This window comes from Amphiprion ocellaris, chromosome 3, assembly GCF_022539595.1.
Source record: "Amphiprion ocellaris isolate individual 3 ecotype Okinawa chromosome 3, ASM2253959v1, whole genome shotgun sequence".
Lineage (NCBI taxonomy): Eukaryota > Metazoa > Chordata > Actinopteri > Pomacentridae > Amphiprion > Amphiprion ocellaris.
This window is the reverse complement of record NC_072768.1, coordinates 34,604,121-34,627,680: the sequence shown is the minus strand read 5'-3', so window position 1 is coordinate 34,627,680 and position 23,560 is coordinate 34,604,121. Positions and strand designations below refer to the sequence as shown.

Here is a 23,560-nt window from a genome sequence, read left to right as displayed (position 1 = left end):
ACTGTGCATTTGTAGTCATTTTGTGTCTCTTTGTAGTGGTTTTTGGGTGTCTTTGTGGCCATTTTACGTCCCTTTATGACTGTTTTGCATTGATGTAATCATTTTGTGTATCTTTGTAGTTGTTTTGTGTCTTTGTAGTTGTTTAGAGTCTCTTTGTGGTTTGTTTGCATCGCTCTATAGTTGCATAGCATCCTTTTGCAGGTTTCTGCAGTCATTTAGTGCACATTTTTTGAGATTTTGTGTGTCTCCTTGAGGTTATATTTCTCATTTTGTGCAATTTTGCATCACTTTGTGGTCATTTTCTGTTCTTTTATGATCGTTTTGCATCTCTGTAACCATTTAGTGTGTTTTTACAGAAGCTTTGAGTGTCTTTTTTTTAAAATTATTTTTAATCTTTTAATGGTTCTTCTGTGTTTATGGTCAGGTTATGTCTCTTTGTGGTGTTTTTGTGTCCCTTTATGATCATTTTGCATCTCTGTAACACTTTAGTGTGAATTTGTAGTCATTTTGAGTGTCTTTGTAGTTGTTTTTGGGTCTGTTTGTGGCCGTTTTGTGTCCTTTTATGATTGTTTTGCATCTACATAATCATTTAGCATGTATTTGTAGTCGATTTGTGTCTCTTTGTAGTTGTTTTTGGGTCTGTTTGTGGCCGTTTTGTGTCCTTTTATGATTGTTTTGCATCTACGTAATCATTTAGCATGTATTTGAAGTCGATTTGTGTCTCTTTGTGTTGTTTTTGTGTCTGTTTGTTGTCATTTTGCATCCCTTTGTGATCATTTTGCGTCGACTTTAGTGCGTATTTGTAGTCATTCTGTGTCCTTTTGGAAGCAGTGAAATAGCATGTCTGCACTGAATTAAGACCCCAAAACAGGCCCAAACAACAGCAGGGGTCTCCAAGAATGCCCTCAGTGTTTAACTACTATCATCTATAAATTTCATTAGCTCCATATCGTTCATGTTTTTGCTCAGAAGTCTGCGGAGCTGCAGGATGAAGCTTTAACATCAGGGATTCTCTCAGATGTTGTGACTTGGGGTGCGATCATGTGAAGCCAGGGTCAGATAGGAGTCATCCCACGTGGATCTTCTCCAACCTGAACTTGTAAGAGAGCCGGAAACCTGCCTGCCAGACTTTTTCTGGTACTTTTCCGAGACAGAAGTCAGCAGTTTGTGAGAGCGACTTCTTCTCCGTATCCAGGAAGTGACGGTGAGGACTTTAGTGGGGTCGAAACAAGCCGAGGGAGGTCGTCCAGGCTCTGTAAGAAAAAAAAGGAAAAAAAAGAAAAGAAAAAAGGAAAAGTTGGGTGGAAGAAGAGCCAGTGTTCAGCTAGACGGCGACATGCAGAGGAGCAGGGGAAGCTGAAGGAGTGGGCCTTCAAAGTAAAGAGGAGCCTCTGTTTTATTGTCCTTGCATGTCAGGAAGATATATAAAGGCTTTTTTTCCTGTTCCTGAGAGCACAAAGGAGCCATTTGGTGCCTTTAATCTCCTAATTTATCCCGTTTCCTGTGAAATGTTGCAGATGTCTCTATTGATTTGAAGCAGATTTAAGTCAAAGTACCAAAACAGCAATGCAAAAATCCTACATTACAAGTCAAATCTAGCACAAAATTAACAAAAAAATAGCATAAATATTAGCAGCAACATGTAGCTAAAGCACGGTTCTGGTCTCTCTGACTGACATTATATATGACATTATTAAGAAGCAATATTATGATGCATCAGTGTGTCAGCAGCATTATATCCAATTTTATATACAAGGACAACAGATGTGAGTAAATTTGGATTTTTGCTGAAATATTGGATCCTTTTGTTTTCTCTGTAGTTGTTTTGTGTCTCTTTACAATTGTTTTGTGTCGTTTTTGAGTCTTTGTGGTACTTTTGCATCTTTCCATAGTTTTGTGGCCTCACTTTGTGGTTGTTGGTGTAATTTCACATCACTACTTGGTCATTTTTTGTCCCTTCATGATAATTTTGCATTTCTGTAGCCAATTAACGTGTATTTGCAGTCATTTTGTGTCACTTTGTAGGTGTTTTTGGGTCTGTTTGTGTCTGTTTTGCGTCTATGTAATGACATACTGTGTCTTTTTGGTTGTTTTGAGTCTCTTTGTGGTACTTTTGAATCTCTTTGTAGTTGCATGGCATCTCTTTGCAGGTCTCTCCAATTATTTATTGTACTTTTTTTTGTCATTTTATGTCTTTTTGTGATCATTTTTCTCCTTTTGGTGTAATTTTGCATCGCTATGTTTGTCATTTTCTGTCCCTTTATGATCATTTTGTATCCCTGTAATCATTTAGCATGTTTGTAGTCATTTTTGTTGTCTTTTTGTCATTTTTTTGTCTCGTTGTGATTATTTTTCCTCTTCACATAGTCATTCTTCTGTCTTTGTGGTTATTCAGTGTCTTTTTGTGTGATTTTGATTGTTATTTTATGATTCTTATGCATCTCAGTTACCTTTTATAGTTGTTTTCTTTATAGTATGGCTATTTCTTTAACCTTTACATGGTCCTTCATCTTTCTTTGCATCTCTGTCTGGTCATTTTGTGTATCTTTGTGGTCAGTTTGCGTCTGTATGTGTTTATTTTGTATCTTCTTATGCACCTCTTTGCATTCCTTTTTTGCACTAATTTAGCATTTGTTGTATTTTTGCAGTTGTTTGTGTCAATTTCTGTTTTTACAGTATCATCTTTCTTTACTCTGTAATCACTGAATGTGTGTTTGAATTGTTTTTGTGTGTTTTTGTCATAACTCACATCTGTCTCATTGTATTATCATTTTTTGGCTACATGTGCTGGTTTTAATTGAGTTCTTTGCCTATCAAACCTAATAATAAGATTAATTAGTTCATACAAAAGCTGCACAAGCAACCAAACATGTAATTCTGCTAATGTTTTAAGGTAGGACAGTGCAGGCAAAATCATGGCAATTTTAGGATTTTTGGATTATTTTCCTCCTGTGAACTCTTTTACCCTTTCAGACAAGTGAAAAGATTAAAAATCTAAAAACAAAACAAAAAAAAAAAAAAATTTAGGTGTTTATTTTACTACACGTCTGAAGATTTTAATTATGTTTAAACGCTGTTGTCACAAAATGTCTTGTTTGTTCTCATACTGAGCCATTAGTCAGGTTAATTTGTATTTTATATAAAACTGTAGGCTCTTTACTGTAATATTTAAATTAGTCATGTTAATCTATATTTTCTATGATATTGTAGTGTCTTGATGTAATATTTAAATATGTGAGTTTATTTGTTAAAATATATAATGTGTAATCTTAACTGTCATGTTTAAAATTGCCAGTTTAATTTGTATTGCAGTTTTAGACGTTTAATGCCTTATTTACATATTTAAACACAAAAATTCATAAAACTTGCACTATTAAAAATAATTGTCTTATTTTAAGTGATGATCTGGAGAAGTTTCGTGCGGGTATTTTGGTGTTTTATTGTGAACGAGTAGACCGGACCGTGTGTGCTGAATCTGCGGCTGCTGCACTGAAGGAGGTGCTGCTGAAAAAAAAAACACACACCGTCCAGAAAACCCACCGACGGGGCAAGTTTGGAGTGTTTGTAGCCTCCGTTCGCCGCTTCAAACCTCTTTAAAAACACACAAAAAACTACCAGAAAACACCCCCGAAAGACTCCAGGGCTGACACCGACATGTCGCCCACGGACAGGAGCAGTTTGTCCTCGGAGGGGAAGCTGGGAAAGTACGGGGTGAAAGCGGAGAGCCCAGCTGAGTGAGAGTGGGGTGAGGAGGCTGGGTTTGGCAAAACTCGGGAGTCCTGCCCTGCTGCTATGCTAGCAGGCTAGTTAGCATGCTAACACTCTTCTCCGCTAGCTCGGGTAAGTTAACAACTCCGGTTTTTACGCTTTTTATTTGCACTTGCAAAGTTCAAGTTTGCTCCTGAAAGTCGCCGTAAAGTTAGCAGGAGTTTAAGAAAGTAGTTAAAATTGCTTGTAACTACTTAAAAAATCATTAACATAAGTAAGGCCTGCATCATTTTAAAAAAAAAAATCTTAGCTAAAGTTTAATGTAGCTTAGCATTAGCATTTTGAGCTGTGTTTTTAGAGTCTGTTTATGTACTTTATTTATCCACCAGACTTCCAGCTCGGCTATAAACGACCATCTGTGGCAGTGCAGTTATTTTTCACAATGGCACAAACGTTTTCCTGGCCATTTCCAAACATGTCTGGAGAGCTTTGATCATATTTTGGCTCAAAAGTCTCACAATATGGCCTCATCATGCAAAACTGGTGTGTAAACTTCAAAGCTGAATTAAGTCTGCTGCCTCTAACTGCTCTATATTTAGATTAGTATATTTCATGTTTGCATTTCACAGCTACCCTCAGGAATTCTGTTGAATTTGTTTTGTAATTGTATTGTAGGGTCTTAGCTGTAATATTTAAATTAGTCAGGTAAATCATTTATATTTTATTGTAGGATTTTCACTTTAAGTTTTTTATTTAAATAGTCAGGTAAATTTGTATTCAAAATAATGTTTGAGTGTTATCCATAATAAGTTAATAGGTCAGGTAAATATATATTTTATAGGGTCTGAATTGGAACATTTAGATTACTTGGGTGATTTATATTATATTGTATGATCTTTACTGTGATATTTAGATGAGTCAGGTACACCTAAATTTTATATAATACTGTAGGGTCTTAATTTTCATATTTAAATTAGTCAGGTAGATTATTCAAACTGTATATATAATTGTGATGTCTTCATTGTGATCTTTAAATTAATCACATAAAAACAATATTCCTTATAATATTGTAGAATCCGTCCCGTAATTTTAACATTTAAATTATTTATATATATTATAAGGTCCTCACTTTGTCATTTATATAGTCAGGTAAATATATATCATATTGTAGGGGTCCTGACCTTGTTTATATTAGTCAGGTAAATTATTATTGTTTTGTGTAATGTTGTAAGGTCTTAATATTAAATAATTAGGTAAATTCACATTTTGTATATAATAGTAGAGTCTTAATCTTAATATTTAAATTCATGCAAATTATTAATCATTTATTTAATTTTGTGGGGTCTAAATTCATTTAAATTAGTCAGGTAAATTTTTTTATTATTATTTTATAAATTTCTTCTTAAACTAGAGTCTTGACCTTAATATTTAAATTAGTCAGGTAAATTATTTATATGTATTTTTTCAATATTGTGGGGCCTACTCTTCATTAATTAAATTAATTAGGTAAATTATAATTTATTTAATTTTGTGGGGTCTTAACTTCATTATTTAAATTAGTTAGGTAAATTATAATTTATTTAATTTTGTAGGGTCTAAATTTCATTATTTAAATTAGGCAGATATTTTTTTTTTCATTTTCTAAATTTCATCTTAAGCTAGAGTCTTAACCTTAATATTTAAATTAGTCGGGTGAATTATTTATAATGTATTTAATATTTTGGGGTCTAAACTTCATTATTTAAATTAGATAAATTATTTATAATTTATTCAATTTTGAGGTGTCTTAACATCATTATTTAAATTAGTCACGTAAATAGTTTTTTATTTTCTAAATTTCTTTTTTTAATTGCTAATTTATTCATAGCATATATATTTAAAATAATAATTTTATTTATTTATAATATTGTAGTGTCTTAGCTTTTGATATTTATTTGGTCTGGTAATTCATATTTTATATCATACTGTAGTGTCTAAATTGTAATTTTTAAAATCAGTCTGGTCAATTTGTTTTTCATTTAATATTGTCTTAAACTTAATATTTTAATTATTCAGATGAATTTGTATTTTATGTGTTATTGTAGGGTCTTAACCTTAAAATCCAAATTAGTCAAGTAAATTACTATTTTATTTATTTTGACTGAAACTCTTAACAGTATGGCCTCATAATGCAGAACTGTAACTTCACTGCTAATTCACTGCTGCCTCTAACTGCTCTATATAGAGATTAAACGTTAATAGGCTGCTCCTGTCGTGTCAGCATTCTATATATCTACCCATACTCAGATTCATATTTCACTTTTTAAATTTTTTTTGCATTTCACAGCTTCCCTGCGCCGTTCTCCAGCCTGTGATTCTCCAGGGGAGCTGCTTTATCTGTGGCAAGACCACTGCTGACATTGCAGCTTCTCCCAATGGATCCAAGTAGAGTTGATGATCTCATTTTCTGTGGAAGTTCTGCATGAGTCCCGAGGATAACTTTGCATTTGTCTTGAAGGCAACAACTTGTGTTAGAGGAGCTCCAGATGCACCGATCCCCTCCCATCCCCGATCAGTCATTTCTGCGCCATACTGACTGAACTCGTGCAGTTTTCTCTATATATTGTGAGATGGAACCCTAGTAGGTTCTTCAAGGGGCTTGTGGTACCCTCTGGTTAAAGAAGACTGCAATAAAAAAACAAGCAGAACGTACTGAAGGTGTTGGGACACGTTTGCTCAAAATGTATTCATGAACTCCTGAGAGCTTCTAAAGCGGACTCATGAGATGTGACTGCTGATGCCGGCTCATTGGGACTTGAGCGTTATTCATGAACCCTCTGTCTGAGTGTGGCTGCAGCTTGGATGGTGGATGTCCTGAGTGTGTCCAATCAGCTGTTGCGGTGATGAGGCAGGGCTGCTGGTGGCCTGTGTGGCTGGCTGGGCAGCGGCCCAACGTGATGTGATGTGATGGGGTGCCGGAACAGTAAGGTCCTCCCTGAGCCTCCAGGGGACGTTCAGTTGGACCTGGTCAAAAAGGTCAGTAAAGGAACTCTAGCTACTAATGGCACTTACCAACACAGATGGTAATTCTGCAGTAGCGTCATATGCATCACTTGCCATGCTTCTATGACGTATATTTATGCACATTTTGAAGTATCACAGTAGAAAAAAGTTAATAGAAACAGCAAAATTCTGGAAAAAAGGTCCTCATTTCCACTAAAACATATTTTTTTAATTTGACTTCCTGCATTTTATGCACTAGCCATGTTTCCATAATGTATTTTTATGTACATTTTCAAGTATCAGTTGAAAAAGTTCATAGAAACAGCAAATTCAGAAAAAACATTCCTCAGTTTCACAAAAAACTTTATTTGTCCTGCATTTTATGCACTTTACTTAACTAGTCATGTTCTCTGTTATGTATTTTTAATGCGCATTTTGAATTATAGTAGAAAAAGTTCCTAGAAACAGCAAAATTTGGAAAAAAATTGCCTCATTTTCATTTAAAAAAAAACTTTTATTGACTTCCTACATTTTATGCACTTTGCTACAGTAGCTGTGTTCTCTGTTGTGTATTTTTATGCACATTTTGAAGTTTCACAGTAGAAAAAAATCATAAAAGCAGCAAAGTTCACTCACTTTCACAAAAATATTATTGTTTAAGTTGACCTCCTAAATTGTATGCACTCGCCATGTTTCTATAATGTATTTTTATGAACATTTTGAAGTGTCATGGTAGACAAACTTCATAGAAACCACAAAATAAAATAAAAAAAATGGACCTCCTCACTTTTACTAAAAACATTATTTTTTTAAGTTAACTTTCCTACATTTTATGCACTTTCTATGATTCCAGCTTCTTAAATATTTTCTGGTTTGTGTCCTCTGACAGTAAACTGAGTATGTTCTAGTTGTGGACAAAACAAGATTTTGAGGACATTCAAATGAATAATTAGCTGCAGGTCTGATCTTCTGTGTCGTGAGACAGAAGGTTTTTTGGTTGTAGTTTGCCCACTGGACACAAAACAATATCTTAGTAGGTTGAATGTGGCATTAATTGTTTAATTATAATGTGTTCATCAGATTATTAATTCATCAGTAGCTATTTTCCTGCTACACACATGCATGCAAGGCGTTACTTTGGATCCCGTGAAGACACTTAACTGCTTAAAAACATCTGTTGTTTATCTGTAGATGACCTGGAGACTATGAATCTGTACTTGAATGGTATTTTTTACGTTAATTCTGAGTTTAGTTGGTCTGTTGTTGTGTATCTGTGCTGAATTGTGTTCCTGTATGTTTCAGGTTGATCCTCCCCAACCTCCTCAGACAGATATCTATAAGCACTTCATACGAGGGGATGGCACTGGAAGCAAGATGGGCATTGCCTGTGGAGGTTCAGGCGACAAGGCCGCCTCCACATCCCCATATCAAGCCCAGGCACAAGCAGCCACTCCCACCGCTTCAGCGGCGCCTCCTAAGGACCCGTCTGAACTGTCGGACCCTCAGCGGAAGAAGGTGGCCAAATACCGAGCCAAGTTCGACCCACGGGTCACGGCCAAGTACGACATCAAAGCTCTGATAGGTCGCGGGAGTTTCAGTCGGGTGGTTCGAGTGGAGCACAAGAGCACGCGGCAGCCGTATGCCATCAAGATGATCGAGACTCGATACCGGGAGGGCAGGGAGGTGTGCGAGTCGGAGCTGTGTGTCTTGCGTCGGGTCCGTCACACAAATATAATCCAGCTGATGGAGGTGTTTGAGACGGCGGAGCGAGTGTACATGGTGATGGAGCTGGCCACCGGAGGGGAGCTCTTCGACCGGATCATCGCTCGTGGCTCCTTCACAGAGCGAGACGCCACCAGGGTCCTGCAGATGGTGCTGGACGGTGTCAAGTACCTCCACACTTTGGGGATCACGCACCGAGACCTGAAGCCGGAGAACCTGCTCTACTACCACCCAGGGGCCGACTCCAAGATCATCATCACCGACTTTGGTTTGGCCAGCAGCAGGAAGAAGGGCGACGAGTGTCTGATGAAGACCACCTGCGGCACGCCGGAGTACATCGCCCCTGAGATCCTGGTGAGAAAGCCCTATACGAACGCAGTGGACATGTGGGCGCTGGGGGTGATATCGTACATCCTGCTGAGCGGAACGATGCCCTTCGAGGATGACAACCGCATGAGGCTCTACCGGCAGATCCTGAAGGGGAAGTACAGCTTCTCCGGAGAGGTGAGGATGTAGATCAGCTGCTCTTTTCTCTCTTTCCCCAGCAGACTTCACCCGTATTTGGAATACATTCCTCACACTGCATGAGGCGTCGTCAACAGATTTTCAAGAAGTTGAACCTTTTTTTTTTTTTTTTTTGTGAGGTGACATGGTTTTAACCCAGACACTAGGGATCAACCCATGTGGGTTTTGTCAGGTTGAGTATTGGGAATCAAGTTCATGTACACAAACAATACTGAGCAATAAGGACTTTTATTGTCCAGTTTAGCTCCCTTGGTTCCACACTTCTTGATACTTTTTGCTCAAAAAGGGCTCATTGTTTCACTTTCATGCAACAGTCCTCATTTATTTTGTGTATCACTTATGGTCCAAATTTATACTTGACCCACTTTGGAGTAGGGATCGACTGATGTGGGTTTTCCAGGGCCGATACCGATTATTGGTAATAGAGAAAAGCCTGATACACGTTCGAAGTGATGTTTTAACTGCATAAGACAGCAGAGAACCTGTCATTCATAACTAGGCTTCTCCATTAATAAGGGTGAATACAGCTGAATATGTAGAATGTAAATAGGAGTGAGTAAATTAGGACATTCTCCTCTGTTTAGATGGGATCCATTGAGATTGATCAGTTTGTGTCCTGTAGTTACGTGCCTATTTTCTTAATATTTCACTGTTCTATCACTTCTATTGCCCACTAAGATCCAGATCTTAAAGCATTAATAATTATTGTTTTCCAGACTGTGTTTCAGGTTAATCGGTGGCTGCCTTCTAACTTAACCGCTAGCCGTTAGCGTAGCCTTAGCCTCTGGGAGAGAAGCTAATTTCTTGGTTTGTTACCTTTAGAAAAACAGACTCCAACTGTAAATATTTATCAGTTATCTCACATCAAAAAACCTTTAAAAATGTTCATTAGTTTTTTGTTGTTTTTTTTTTTTGACATTTCAACATAAAATTGCACCATTTTTGTTTATTATTGTATTTAAATTAGCTAAAAATATTACGATACAGATAATTGCCGTTATTCGAAAAAAAATTAAATAAAATTTGTGATTGAGAATGGTGAAAATTTTTTGAAACTTTTTTTCAATACAAATTTTACTTGTTTTAGTATATTACAGATATTAACTAATAAAATCACAGACAAAAGTATCGATTTACATCTTGACTATAAAAAATACAAAAAGTTTTAAATACAGACTAAATGTATAATTAAATTATTAAAGTCCACATCAGAAATCTTTATTTTTTTTTTTTACAAATACTCTGAGACTCTAATCTGTGACTGCTTTCAATCTTAGTCGCTAGCCGTTAGCATAGCCTTAGCCACTGTGAGAGAAGCTAACTGGTTTGTGTTTCTTGTTCAGTTTTTGCTGCTTAAGTGACATTTCTAAGACCACAGAGTGATGACAGACAGAGAGAGGAGGTTGCATCAGACCTGAAGTGGAACACTTAATTTAGCAATAATCTGCTAATTAACAGAACAATGCCAATAATTGGGAAAAAAAATACCAAATATTTGACCTGATAATCAGCCAGTCCGATAATTTTTGATTTTTGATTTGATATTCAGTCTATCCCTACCTGACACTGTTCTTCTCGTCTTTTACCTTTTACCCTGCCGTGCTCTCTCTCATTTGTTTGCTCTCCCTCCAAGTGTGCAAACAGTAATTTATGCTCTTTCTATGCTGAGCAGTCCATTAGTTGATTTCCTAGCGTGGGATGCTAATGTTGCCGTTGAGCTTTTCAAAGATTCCCTCGGTTAATGTTTGCCACGCTTTCAGCCACTCCAGCGCAAATAATAGCTGAGTAGTTTTGTACTATCTAATGCAGTTGACTCATCTGCATTTTCTGGGGATTTGTCCTCATTTTAAGTTCTCTGTCTTAACAGGTAAGGTAAGGTCAGATCTGACAGAGTGAATAATTGAATTGACTCACAGGGAGCCAGTATTTTATCTGAAGTCTGCAAATATTGAAGCAGAGCTGCCGGATGAATATGCTGCATGTCCAGAGAGTTGTCCTTGGAATTATATTTTCATTGGAATTGACTACGCTGCCTCTTCAGGATGATGCAGTGGGTGCTGAGTGGAGTTTGCTGGCTTCAGTTTGACATAAAGACAGCAAGTTTGAAAAACATGCGATACCTGATGAGAGCCACAACAGAACTTTCTTTATTCTGAGCACAGAGTAAAGCCCAAAAATGTCCTTTACCCTCTGAACCCCGAGCAGTTTCTGGTCGTTTTTCTTCTTTCTATTACATTTTTACTCACTGTGGGCTCATTTTTCATTACAGTATGAAGTCGTACATCTCTAAGGAAACAACACGACCATGGCCAGAAGTACAGAGAACTAAAAAAATGTCTTCTGTCCAATGTGACACAGTTATGATGCCATAAATTGTTAAAAACAAGAAAACAAACCTGAATTATCATGTACAACATTTTTCTAAGTTCCCCCAGGTGATGCAGACACTAAAAAAGTAGTGGTTCTACATACTACACATACTTATCTACTTACATTTTTGATTTGTGTCCACCTTTTACTATCTGGTCTGTGAAAGCACAGCCTGCAGTTGAGCTGGAAAGTCCCTGATTTTTTTTGTCACACCACCGTTGGTCGCGGCTGAGTCATTAATGGCCTCTTGGTTGCACAGAGGAATGCAGAATTTTTAGTTTTATACAGAATCTGGTTTCTGCAAACAGTATGTTTTTGGCAATGTTTTAAATGTGACATGTAAGATAAAGCGATTGTGATGAAGGATGTTTAGCTTGTAGTTGGTTAATATTTGCATCAACAGTTCAATAACCATTGCAAATTCAGCAGATATAATGCCACATTCATTTGTAATTAAATGGAATATCTGGCTTTTCTAAATGCTCTGCTGTGTTTTCAAGTCCATTTTTGTCAAGAAATTTACTGTTATTTTACAGACTTTCTTTTCTTTGTAAAATTACAGATAATAAAAGGTAGAATCACAGAAAAAAACAGCTTTAATTTTCAAGTTACCTGTGGAAAAACAGACCAATACTGTAAATATTTGTCAGTTAAATCACATCCGAAAACCTTTAAAAAATGTTAGGTATTTCTTTCATAATATTTGGCCATAAGATTACACCATTTTCGTTTATTACTATATTTATATTAGCCAAAAATATTGTTGTGATCCAGATAATTGTCGTAACTTTTTTCAATACAAATTTTACTTGTTTTGGTAAATTACAGATATAAACTACTAACATCACAGACAAAAGTATTGATTTACATCTTGACTGTAAACAAATCAAAACAAAGCAGGCCAAATCTATAAATAAAGTCTGCATCAGACATCTGTATTTTTTACAAATAGTACTTTGTTCTTGTACAGTGCATGATCGTAACAACACACCATATTACTGTATTTAAATCAGCTCGAAGTCTGATTATGTTATAGATATTTGCCATTATTCACAATGCAGTATTTCATTGTTGTTTAATGTATTTTTCTGGGATCCTTGCACCTTGATTTTCAGGTTTTACCTTTTTTTACTGTAGTATACTGTGCTAAAAACAGCACTATGTGAGTAAATCTCCTCACACATAGTCATTACACCCATTGCTATTGGAACAATATTGATTATGGGTGCTGTAGAGGAGCTATGGTGAGTTTCCTTATAAATAATTTATAATTACATGCAGTGTTTTACTCACAGAAATGCATTGTGTTCATTCTTAAAACCTCATTTCTGTTTTAAACACTCGAGCGTCGTGTACATCTATGTTTGCTAGCTTGCAGTCTTTTTCCTGCTCGCATTTATTGCTGCATTGCCATTTCTTGGCACGTTCCATACAAGTGTAAAGCCCAAATCTCAAGTGGCTGGAGAGGGAAATTTGTACTAAACACTCTGCAACTTTGAAAGAAAGCAGCTCAGTTGAGGTTAGCGGGGCTGCTGAAGCTTGAAGGGAGTTTCTAAATTTCGTTAAGTGGGGATTGTTGAGTTCTATTGTCATATGGGCTCATCGATGTTAGTTACAATAAAACCCCGTCCTGATTGGAGGAGTCGTGGCAGAGCAGGCCTGAATGCTCTCCCCTCGGGGACATCAGTCTTTACAGCTGTGATAAATAACGTTCACATTTACAGCTGCGGTCTGTGAAGTAATCACAGCCCTGACATTGTTGTAGGTGGGGGAGAAATGTATGTCGGAGGGTTATATACGCATCGTGTATCTTTAGCCAACACTGGTGATTTACCTGCTCTGTGGAGAATTAGCTGGGGCTGGTCGGAGCTGAAAACACCGCTGGTTGCCAAGCAGGACATCATGTACAAACTGTGTGTGTAGAACAGCATGCAGCATTGATTTCCCTAATTCCTGCTTCATTTGTGGGGGTAACGTTGGACTCGCTACCAGCCACTCTGCCCAAATAGAGTCCATGCCTCAGCGGTTACCCACAACATTTGCTTCAAAGGACATTTTGTTTTACATCTTTTGGGAACATGACATTCTGTTCAAGCAAAATGTTTGGAAAGAATCAAGCCGTGGCAAATCAGGTCCAGAAACCGCAGCCATTGTTGATCGTGACCATATCAAAAGATCAGAAAGACCCCCACCGAGTCAAATAAGCCGAAAGCTTAACACGATAAAATGACCAAACTTCTTGTCCGTTCACACCTCATTACTGTTATTGCTGGTACAGCTGCTTCTGAGCTGCATGCTTCTGCTGCCATCTTGTGTTCGGTGGACAAAACTGTGCAAAAAGAGCATTTCAGAATTGTATTTGATGCTTTTTCTGGCGGACCTACAGCAGCTTATTTACATGACAATAAAATAACGCAGCCTTGTTAACTTAAAAAAACTTTATTAGCAGGCTTTTTCTATTAAACTGCAATGTTTTTATATTCAACACAAATATTCTTTGGCTCCTATTAGATGTTGCAAAGCTATATTTAGTAAAATTCACATAAGCTTTTCATGTACTTAAATTGAAGTGAGAAATTGTACAAAAAGTCTAACAGTTATTTGCAAATTTTTACTCATTTTTCAGCTCAATTCAATATAAAGTCCTGCCCATCTATGGAAACAGTGCAACCATGTTTAGAAGTGGGGGGAGCTTCAAATTAGGTTTTTTGCAGTTTGACACAATTATAATGCCTTAAATCATGAAAAAAGAAAAAAAATGTTATATTTTTTACATTATTTCTGTTAAAAAAAATAGGGAACAACCAGGAAACAGCATTTGCAACATTTTTCATGCATCCACAGGTCGTACTAATGCTGGAAAAAATGGTACTCTTCATGTTATAGATAGTTTCCTGCTTTTTCATTAGTTTCCAGACTTGTTCAGTGCTGTGAAAAAGGGGGGGCAAATACTTTTTCACAGCCTGTAGTTTAGTCAGTGAGTACCAGAATTTTGTCACATGATTGTTAGTCATAGCTGAGTCAGTTAATGCTTCTTAAGGACGCCGCAGAGTGCAGAATTTTAAGTTTTTTACACAGTCTTCTTTGTGCAAGAGACATGAAGAAAAGTGTGATTTCGATGAAATGTCACAGCTTTGTTGTTGGTTTTGAGTTGTTTTTTTGCTTGAAACTGAAAGTAATGCATGATTAGTTCCATTAGGACTATTGGAAAGTTAAAATCTGAAGATTCAACTTCTTGCTCTGATAAATGATATAATTTTGGCAAACATGCTTTTCAAACCTGCTAAAAGGTTTTAGGGTTCAGTAAATTGAAACATATCTGAAGGGAAACTTTGTTCAGTATATTTAATTTAAAATTTCACAAAACATAAACCATTCGCAGCATCCAGATTCTGTAAAAACCTAAAAATTCTGCTGTCGTTGGCACAACCACAAAGCCATCAGTGGCTCAGCTGCGACCAACACACACACAACAAAAATTCAGGGACTTTTCAGTTGAACTGTACTTCAACAGGCTGTGTTCAGACAGGAGGCAAATACGGAAACAAATTAAGATTGAAAGTATAGTATGTAGAGCCACTGTTTATTCCCAGTATTGGTAACGACCGTAGGCTTGGAAAAATGTTGTACATGTAGACTCCAGTTTTTTCCAATTTTTGTTACGCAAATAATTCACTTTTTTCCTTTTCTGATTTATGGCATTGTAACTTTGCTAAACTGAAACAGGAATAGAGTTCTCTCTGTTTCTGTTTATGGTTGTGCTGTTTCCACAGAGGTGCAGGACTTTATATTATGGTGTAAAATGAAATCCACAGTGAGTAGAAGTGTGGCAGGAGCAGAAAAAACGCCTAGAGACTCCAAAGGGTTAATTTTCAAACAGTAGCTAACAACTAATAAAATGCTAACTGACTGTATCAAGTATATACACTAAAATTGCTCCTTTAGACTTATTTTTGGAAGTTACTGCACAGGTTATTGTGCTACAGTTACGTTTTAGCTTGCAACCCAGTTTGGCAAGTTTTTAGTTTGAAACTAGTCACTGAAACTCACATATTTGGTTCTAAATTTACAAAAAGCTGATGCAACGAATCCTCAAGTTCTGCCATGTTTCTCAGCTAGCCTGTTTTCCACTAACATCTGCAACACTGTTTTTATCATTAAAAAAAAAATCTGTCATTAACGGTGTTACCATTTAACAGTTTCCACCATATACAGACATATAATACAATGTCTGGCTTGGATAGAATGGCAAATCTTACTAGCTAGCATTCATTTAGGTTAGAAACTGGGGTAAAAATCCATTTTTATGAAACAAATAGTATGAATCAACCCATTATTGCTTTAACTTTGCAACCCAGTTTAGTAAGTTTTTAGTTTGAAACTAGTCACTAAAACTCACATATTTGGTTCTAAATTTACAAAAAACTGGTGCAACCAATCCATAAGTCTTGCCGTGTTTCTAAACTAGCCTCTTTTCCACTAACATCTGCAACTCTCTCATAAAAAAAAAAAATCCCTCGTTAGCCGTGTTAGCATTTAGCAGCTTCCATCAGTATTACCCATTGGTTGATTGGCAGAATAACTTGAAGGTAAATGTAACATCTGGCTTGGGTGAAATGGCAAATTTTACTAGCTAGTATTAATTTGGGTTAGAAAATTAGGTGAAAATCAATTTTTATAAAACTAATAATTAACATGAATCAACTTTTTTTCTTCTTCTCTTTTAGTTCGACAGCTAGTTTAGACGTTTAACGAAAGTTTCATTATGCGTCGGACCCTCCGCGCCCTGCGTCGTATTTGCATAAATGAAACTACTTTATGCAAATGAGCTCCGGGGCGACACACCAAACGTTAGCTACGACGGTCCTTGTACCGGCAAACGGTGTAGCCAGTCCACAATAGAGCACTTTTCAAGACATTAAAAGTGCTTGAGTTTACAAAAGGTCTTATAATGTTGAATATAATCGCTTTAATTGCACTTTAAGGTTGCAGTAATCTGTGAATGTAGTAGACAGATGAAAAATGCAGATAAATATAAAAGAAACAAGCATTTTGTTAAGTTCACATATATTTCTATTCGTCGATTCGGTCGTCAACCAACATTTATTTTAATTGAAAAACTTTGCTATTTGTTTCAAATATTGTTATTTGACACAATGCGATTAGTTACAAAGCCTTTGATTAATTTGATTATTTTTTAAATCGCATCCCACCACTAATATGGCGATAATATACAGATTATTGGGATGCTATAAATATACTTTCCATGATTTACACTAAAATTCTCCGATGCCTCCCCTCTCTGCAGCCGTGGCCCAGCGTGTCCAACCTGGCCAAAGACTTTGTGGAGCGAATCCTCACGGTGGACCCCAGCGAGCGTCTGACGGCCGGCCAGGCCCTCAAGCACCCCTGGATCGTCAGCATGGCGGCCTCCTCGTCCATGAAGAACCTCCAGCGCTGCATCTCCCAGAACCTGCTGAAGCGGGCGTCCTCGCGCTGCCACAGCACCAAGTCGGCCCAGTCCACCCGCTCCAGCCGCTCCACCAAGTCCAACAAGGCCCGGCGGGTGCGCGAGAAGGAGCTTCGCGAGCTGAACCGTCGCTATCAGCAGCAGTACAACGGCTGAAACTTGGACCGGAACTGTAGCGGACCGTGCAGTTTATGAAGGAAGCAGCGCGACGATGACTGAGTCCTTACAAAGACTTCCACCACTCTAAGATGCTGTCAGTGTTAGAGGCCAAAAAGTGGCTTATTGCTTTAAAAACAAAGACAATGACTGGATTCACGGCTGCAGAAGTCGAAAATGTAACCGCAGCTGCTGCCATGAAGACTGTAAAAGAAGTCGAAAAAGACAATGCACTCGCATGGCAGCAAACAAACCAGTAAAGCATTGAGCTGCATCATCTCCATCCACTCCTTTGCTGTTCAGCAGGATGGTTCCTTCCACTCCTTTCTTCCCTCGTGTTCTTTCAATCCCTGTGTTGCTACGTATTTATTTATTATTGTTGATGATTCGTCTCCATTCAAACGGTCACTGGATAATGACCTTCCACAAGATCTGTTGAACAGAGTTCTGGATACTGACGTTTCTAAGAAGGAGGAGATTCTTTCGAGGATGGGGGAACCAAACTCCCCTCTCGCCTCGTTTCTGATTTGTCTGAAAAATTGCTGTGAATTTATTGTTGTACTAATTGTACAGACCTTATCTTAAGATGTGGGTAATCATATCACACTGCAACATAATCACACCTTGGAAGGCCAAAATGAAGGCGTTTTGTTTTTGTTTTGTTTTAGTCGATTCTAAGCTTATCTGATCTTGCCAATATTTCTCTGTCAGTATTCTACAACAGTTCTAAAACAGACTGTGAAGCTGTTTAAACTTAAGTGTGTTTTATTAGACAATAATAGGCCACACGACCCCATTCCTAGTCATTTTACTTTCTTATAAAGGACCAGCTGTGAGTCCTCTTCATTTTTCTTTATAATGATTTATGACCCGTCAGTTTTATTGTTTGTAACAGTGGCACATGTTCTCAGATATCTTAGTTACAGTCAGTGGTTGCATCAGCTCTTTGTAAATTCAAATTTGTAGCAATCTAAATTGTCAAATTTATTCCGGATAGAGGGGAAAAACATAAAAATAAAAACTCATATCACCCTGAAACTTCCCCAGTTGTTGACCTAAATTAGGTCAATTTTTTTTTTCTGGTGCAGGTTTTCTAAAATGGTATGTTTAAATATGCAAATGATGCATCATCTGAATGAAAATACACTAATCTGCATTAATTTCCAAAACAGAAGTCCAAACGATGAAGTTGAAAGTTCTTGCTTCATATTTAAACACAGGGACTTTGGATCACCCTTTTTATAAGTCTATAAATCAGAAAATACTGTAGACAGGCATGAGAAATAAATTTTCATTATGTTTTCAGGCATAAAATGCTCCATAAATCAGACCGTGAACGATATATGAACAAGCCACTCTGTGCAAACCTTTAGAATGTATGTGAATTGCAAAAAAAAGAGGAAAATTTGGTGTATGTAAGAACATAAAAAGCCATTTTGAAAAAACAACCTCTAAATATTTTTTCTATTTGAAATCTATAGATGCAAATAGAGATAGTCCAGTGAAATAAGCAGTTTAGTGTGCATTTTAGGCATTTTTCCCCCACTAATCTGAAAGATCTCAAAACATTTTGTATGATTCAGGCTAGGTCTTACTCAGAGATTAGCTATTAGTAAATATGTACATTTAACTTGCTAATGAAGTGACCAGTTTACACTAAAGAGGTAATTTAGAGGTAGTAGTCGACATGTGGCTGAACAAAATGCTGTTAAAACTTATGAAAACTTGAAAGATTTTAAATGACATTTCACAAACATGCAAATTACAGTAAAGTGGTCCAGTAGCATTAGCAGGGTTAGCACAATCAGGTCTTTCCCACTTTTTAAAAACAGCTTCAACACTACTAAACAATAAGTTCTTTATGTATGCACATATAATTAAAATGACCAACATCAACAACTGATTTTAACATATCCATTGTTGTTGTAGTCTTATTTTTGGAAGTTACTACAAAGGTTAGGATGCTAAAGTTACTTTCCAAGCAGCCTAGCTAAGACATTTTAGCTTTGCAACCCAGTTCAGTATGTTTTTAGTTTGAAAGTAGTCAGTAAAACTCATATTTTTGCATCTAAATGTGCTAAAAGCTGGTGCAACCAATCCATAAGTCTTGCCGTGTTTCTCAGTTTGCCTCTTTTCCACTAATATCTGAAACACTCATAAAAGAATCCTTCATTAGCGGTGTTAGCATTTAGCATTCCCACCAGCATTACCCATCGGTTGACTGGCAAAATAACGTGAAGGTAAATGTAACATCTGGCTTGGGTAAAATGGCAAATTTTACTAGCTAGCTAGCATTAATTTGGGTTAGAAAATGAAGTGAAAATCCAACATCCACGACGTCAAAGCTGGTGGATCACAGATTAACTGACAGATTAGAGGACTCTGAGGTTTCTTTAGCTTCCAGTCTTTCTGAAGTGCTGTAACTTTGTGTTTGATCCGACCTACACTTCTAAACATTTCAGAATGAAGGAAGCCACTGAATTAGCATAGCAGCTATTAAGAGTCGAAGCAGATTAATACGCTTTATATGATTGTACAACATTCTGAGCACATGCAGCTCCACAGTCTTATGCAAAAGATGATTTTCTTTTTTACCTTTTTAAGTGCACTTAATTCAGAAGAAATTCCACAGCCTCAATTAAGAAAAGAGCTGCAACTAAACATTTCCAGTCATTCCATTTCTTTGTTAATTTTTTGAAGTAATTCATCAGTTTATTGTCTTTAAATGTCAGAAAATGGTGAAAATTGTTAAATAACATACTCAAAATGTCTTTTTTTTTTACTGTCAGGTGAGGAAAGAAACCACAAAGTATTGAAATTTAAAAGCTGTAATCGGAGAATCTAGACTTTTTTCCCCCAAAAGATTACTAAAACTTAAATTTATTACCAAAATAATTGCAGATTAATAGCAAACAGCTAATTGATTCATCGTTGCAGCTTTGTTAGAGAAAGAACTAGTTGATTAGATCTGCAGTGTTAATAGCAAAGACAGTTTAACACACTCTTGTTATGCATTGTTTCAAGTCTGATACTTTAAATCTGAATTGTGTTCCAGTTGTAATGTGATTAGTGCACATTTCAGAGCATTAATAATAATAAAAAAGAGACTACACAAGGAATTGTTAGTAATATCACAGATAATTATCCTCAAGTGGCCAAAAAAACTAAACAAAATCCAATATTCCGAAAAGTAGTGCAGATCTTAAAGATTCAGAACTACAGATGAGGATTATTTCTTTTTTTTTTTGCTATTTTCCTGTCTGACAAAGCACTTCATGTACAGTTTAATTGAATTTTGTTGTTTGTTAAACCCGTCCACTGTGTTTTTCATGTATTTTGTCCCTCCCAGAGTCAATCACATGGTACATTGTGCTCTTTCTCTCTTTTTTTTCAGTATTTTTGCTGTGATCTGACCCAGAAGTTAAAAAGTGTTTGTTTGTGAACTTTCTAACGTGTACTGGAAGCCTAATCGAGCCATGTCAGCTGACCTCAGTTGTTCTTTTTTCTTTCTTTCTTTTTTTGTATTTTGGCCTTCACTTTTCGCTTTGTCACCTTTCTAATGTGACTTTTTCCGTTTGTTGTTGGTCATTTTTCTTTGTCCTACTGCTGTTATCTGTACTGATATCTCACCTCCTGGGAGTAAATTGTAACGTAAAGTGAGGTTTTCACTCTGTCTGCCCAAAATGTGTCTTTTTTTCCCTATCAAATGCACAATCTGCAGGCTTTAAAGAGTGCATTTTAAAACAACGTTAGTGTTCTTTACTGAGACATCAGCTGTAGTCGTCTCAAAAGACAGACTTTGGGTGAAGGATCTCGTACTTTCTGCAACATGCGGTAGTTAGTTCATTGATTTTTGTCCAGAGCATAGCAGTTTGATCTTTTTCGGAAGGAGCTGCGTTAGTCGGCACACGTTCGATGAATAAATAACCAAAAATCAGTTTGTTTTCCACAGAATGTCAGCACATTTGTAAAAGTGTTTTGTGTTTTTATATATCTGTGTGATTTTATATAAAATGCTGTCGTTCCTAAATGAAGTAGCCAACTCAACACTGTTACCTGAAAACAGTTGTCTTGTGTTATTGTGTGTCGAAAGAAATGAATGATAACACTTTGATTCCTCTACCATTAACTTTTTTTAATGTGTTTTTTTTTTTTTTAAACGGTGAGTTGTTTGTGCCAATAAAGCACTCGAACCTGAGATTCTGACTCTGAACTTTGGATTTAAAGGTGAAAATCCAATTTTTAACCTCATTTACATGTCCATATGTTGTCATTTTGGTGTTTTAAATGACATAATATATTAGAAATAAGGCAAAAACACAATGGCTGACTGTTTGCACCTAAAAGTACCAATGACAGAGTTACATTCAAGACATTTAAGGCAGGAATGGAGTATTTTAATGGAAAAAAACTTCTAAATACGTAATTTTGATACACAGACATGAGGATTTTAAGGGTTTTATTAAAGAACAGATGTAGACTTTAAGCACTTGTCAGTGTTTGGAATAGAAGCTGGTTTGTTGATTAAGTAGATCCAAGAAATCACAAGTCCTCAACAAGACTATAAAGCCCCGTTCAGACATCAAATATGTAGAATTTCAGGCTTTTACATTGAAATTCCTCAGTTTCCTTCAGACGAACCCACACGTGATCTTTTTGACATTGATGCAAGACATGTAGTTTGTAGTTTATAATAAAAATTAACTAAATAGTAACTAAAGTAATCAGGATGTGGTTTGATGCTGTGGGTAATTTAATAAAACTCAGAGGAAATAGTCCTAAACAGCTGGAAGCGACAAGGTGAAGAAACACGTCTAACAAATCAAATTATGAATTAAAAATTATATTTACAACAAAGTATTCTTATGTAATATTAAATAATTTCCTCAAAAATACATGACAGAATAATATTTTTGTCGTGTTTCTGTAATTTAGCTGTCTTTATTTACTTTTAGGACTTCAGACATCAAAACCCTTTTTAGTTTCTTTTACTCTAAATTACTCAAGATTTTTAGTTTTATCAGTTATCGGTGTCCACAGTTACTAATAATCGGTACATTTGGAGAGGGTGGAGACCAAAACAGAGCTAAAAGGAGAGCAAATGTTGGGTGTAAATTTGTCAGGTGGGCAGTAATAATAAGTTATAATGTCATTTGTAGTTTGTATTGCTTTATCAAAGAGCTTTCTGATACACTTTTCTACTATTTTTCCTCATTGCTGAATGCAAACAGTCATTTCTGTAGCAAAAAATGACTTTAAGCATAAACACTGCGAACAAAATAATCACGTAATGTTTTCAGCCCATTAAGATCTCATCTATACGCTGCAGAGTTAACTGACAGCCTGTAATTGTTCAAATCTCCCGAGGAACCAAAGCTGACGAGATTAATCACAGCGGATGGGAGCAGGTTGAATAATAATGAAAAGAAACCGACTGTTCTCAGATTCTCTTTTAATTTAAACTAAACCGACGTAAACAGCAGAAGATTAATTTAAATGTCATCACAGTTGGAGAGCATCTGAGCCACAATCCAGAATACAGCCTGGTGGTGACTGCAATCATAAATTGAGCTGTATTTGACATTATATTATGTGAAATAAGATTTATTCCAGTGATGTTTAATGCAGCTACTTCCTCTGTTTTTTATGCAAATGCTTGAATGTTTGTGAACCCTTGGAAAGATGTCAAACAAATCTAATTATGAAGTCAAAAACTATATTTACAACCTATTTAAGTTGCTTCATTCTTCTTTTGCTTCCCACAGATGTATTTTATCGAATAATGTTCCTTAATAAACAACTTACCAGGTATAATATTTTTGTGTCGTTTGCGTGTTTGGGTTCCCTTTATTTACTTTTAGGGCTTCTGTAATTCTAACACTATTATTTTCCCATTGTAGGTTAAAATAAAACTGCTTCTGATTCTTATGTAATATTAAATAATTTTCCTAAAAAATACATGATTAAGTGTAATATTTTTCTCTCATTTCTTTAATTAAATTGTCTATATTTACATTTAGGACTTGAGTAAAACTCTGATGATGTTTTAGATCATATTTATGCATAAATGTAGAAAAATCTGCAGGATTCATTCAGTACAGTTGTCTCACTTGAACAAGAAAGTAGATGTTATTTGTTGTTTTTATTATTCATTTAGAAAAATCTTTGCTCCTTCCCTATTTTTTTTTTACCTGTCACTGTTTTGCAGTCAAATTCCCAGAAATTAAAAATCTTCTCAACTTAATTAATGCAATTACACATTATAAAACATTACGTGGGCATTAAAATTCTGATTCTTATGTTATATTAAATCATTTTTCACAATAAATGCATAACGGGAATAAAATATTTTTGTCTCACTTGTTTATTTTAATTGTCTTCATCTACTTTTAGGGTTTGTGCAAAAGTCTGATGATGTTTTAGTCATATTTATGCAGAAATATGGAAAATTCTGTGCACTTGCCTCACTTAAAAAAAACATATCAAATCTCATTTTCACTTGTTTAATTGTCTTGTAACATTTGCTTTCTGAAAAATCTTTAATCCGTCTTTAAGTGAATTTTTTTTGTCATCAAAATACCAAAATCTCTTGGTTGTGAAAACCCACTTGGCAATTAAACAGCTTCT

At 36.1% G+C, this 23,560-nt stretch overlaps 1 protein-coding gene across 1 annotated transcript; it reads left to right on the top strand.

Moving 5' to 3' along the window:
- The first annotated feature begins 3,504 nt into the window (after positions 1–3,504).
- Positions 3,505–21,131, top strand: pskh1 (protein serine kinase H1). Its single transcript, XM_023297876.3, has 4 exons — positions 3,505–3,840; positions 6,035–6,723; positions 7,993–8,916; positions 16,616–21,131. Exons 2-4 carry the CDS (start codon positions 6,655–6,657, stop codon positions 16,931–16,933), a joined length of 1,311 nt encoding a protein of 436 aa, XP_023153644.1. The 5' UTR covers positions 3,505–3,840; positions 6,035–6,654; the 3' UTR covers positions 16,934–21,131.
- Positions 21,132–23,560: the final 2,429 nt, after the last annotated feature.

Excerpts from the sequence above, each read along its gene's own strand:
- pskh1 (XM_023297876.3), top strand. The coding sequence starts at position 6,655 with ATGGGGTGCCGGAACAGTAAGGTCCTCCCTGAGCCTCCAGGGGACGTT. Across the intron at positions 6,724-7,992 it reads AGTTGGACCTGGTCAAAAAG|GTTGATCCTCCCCAACCTCC; the intron begins GTCAGTAAAGGA and ends TGTATGTTTCAG. Across the intron at positions 8,917-16,615 it reads AGTACAGCTTCTCCGGAGAG|CCGTGGCCCAGCGTGTCCAA; the intron begins GTGAGGATGTAG and ends CCCTCTCTGCAG.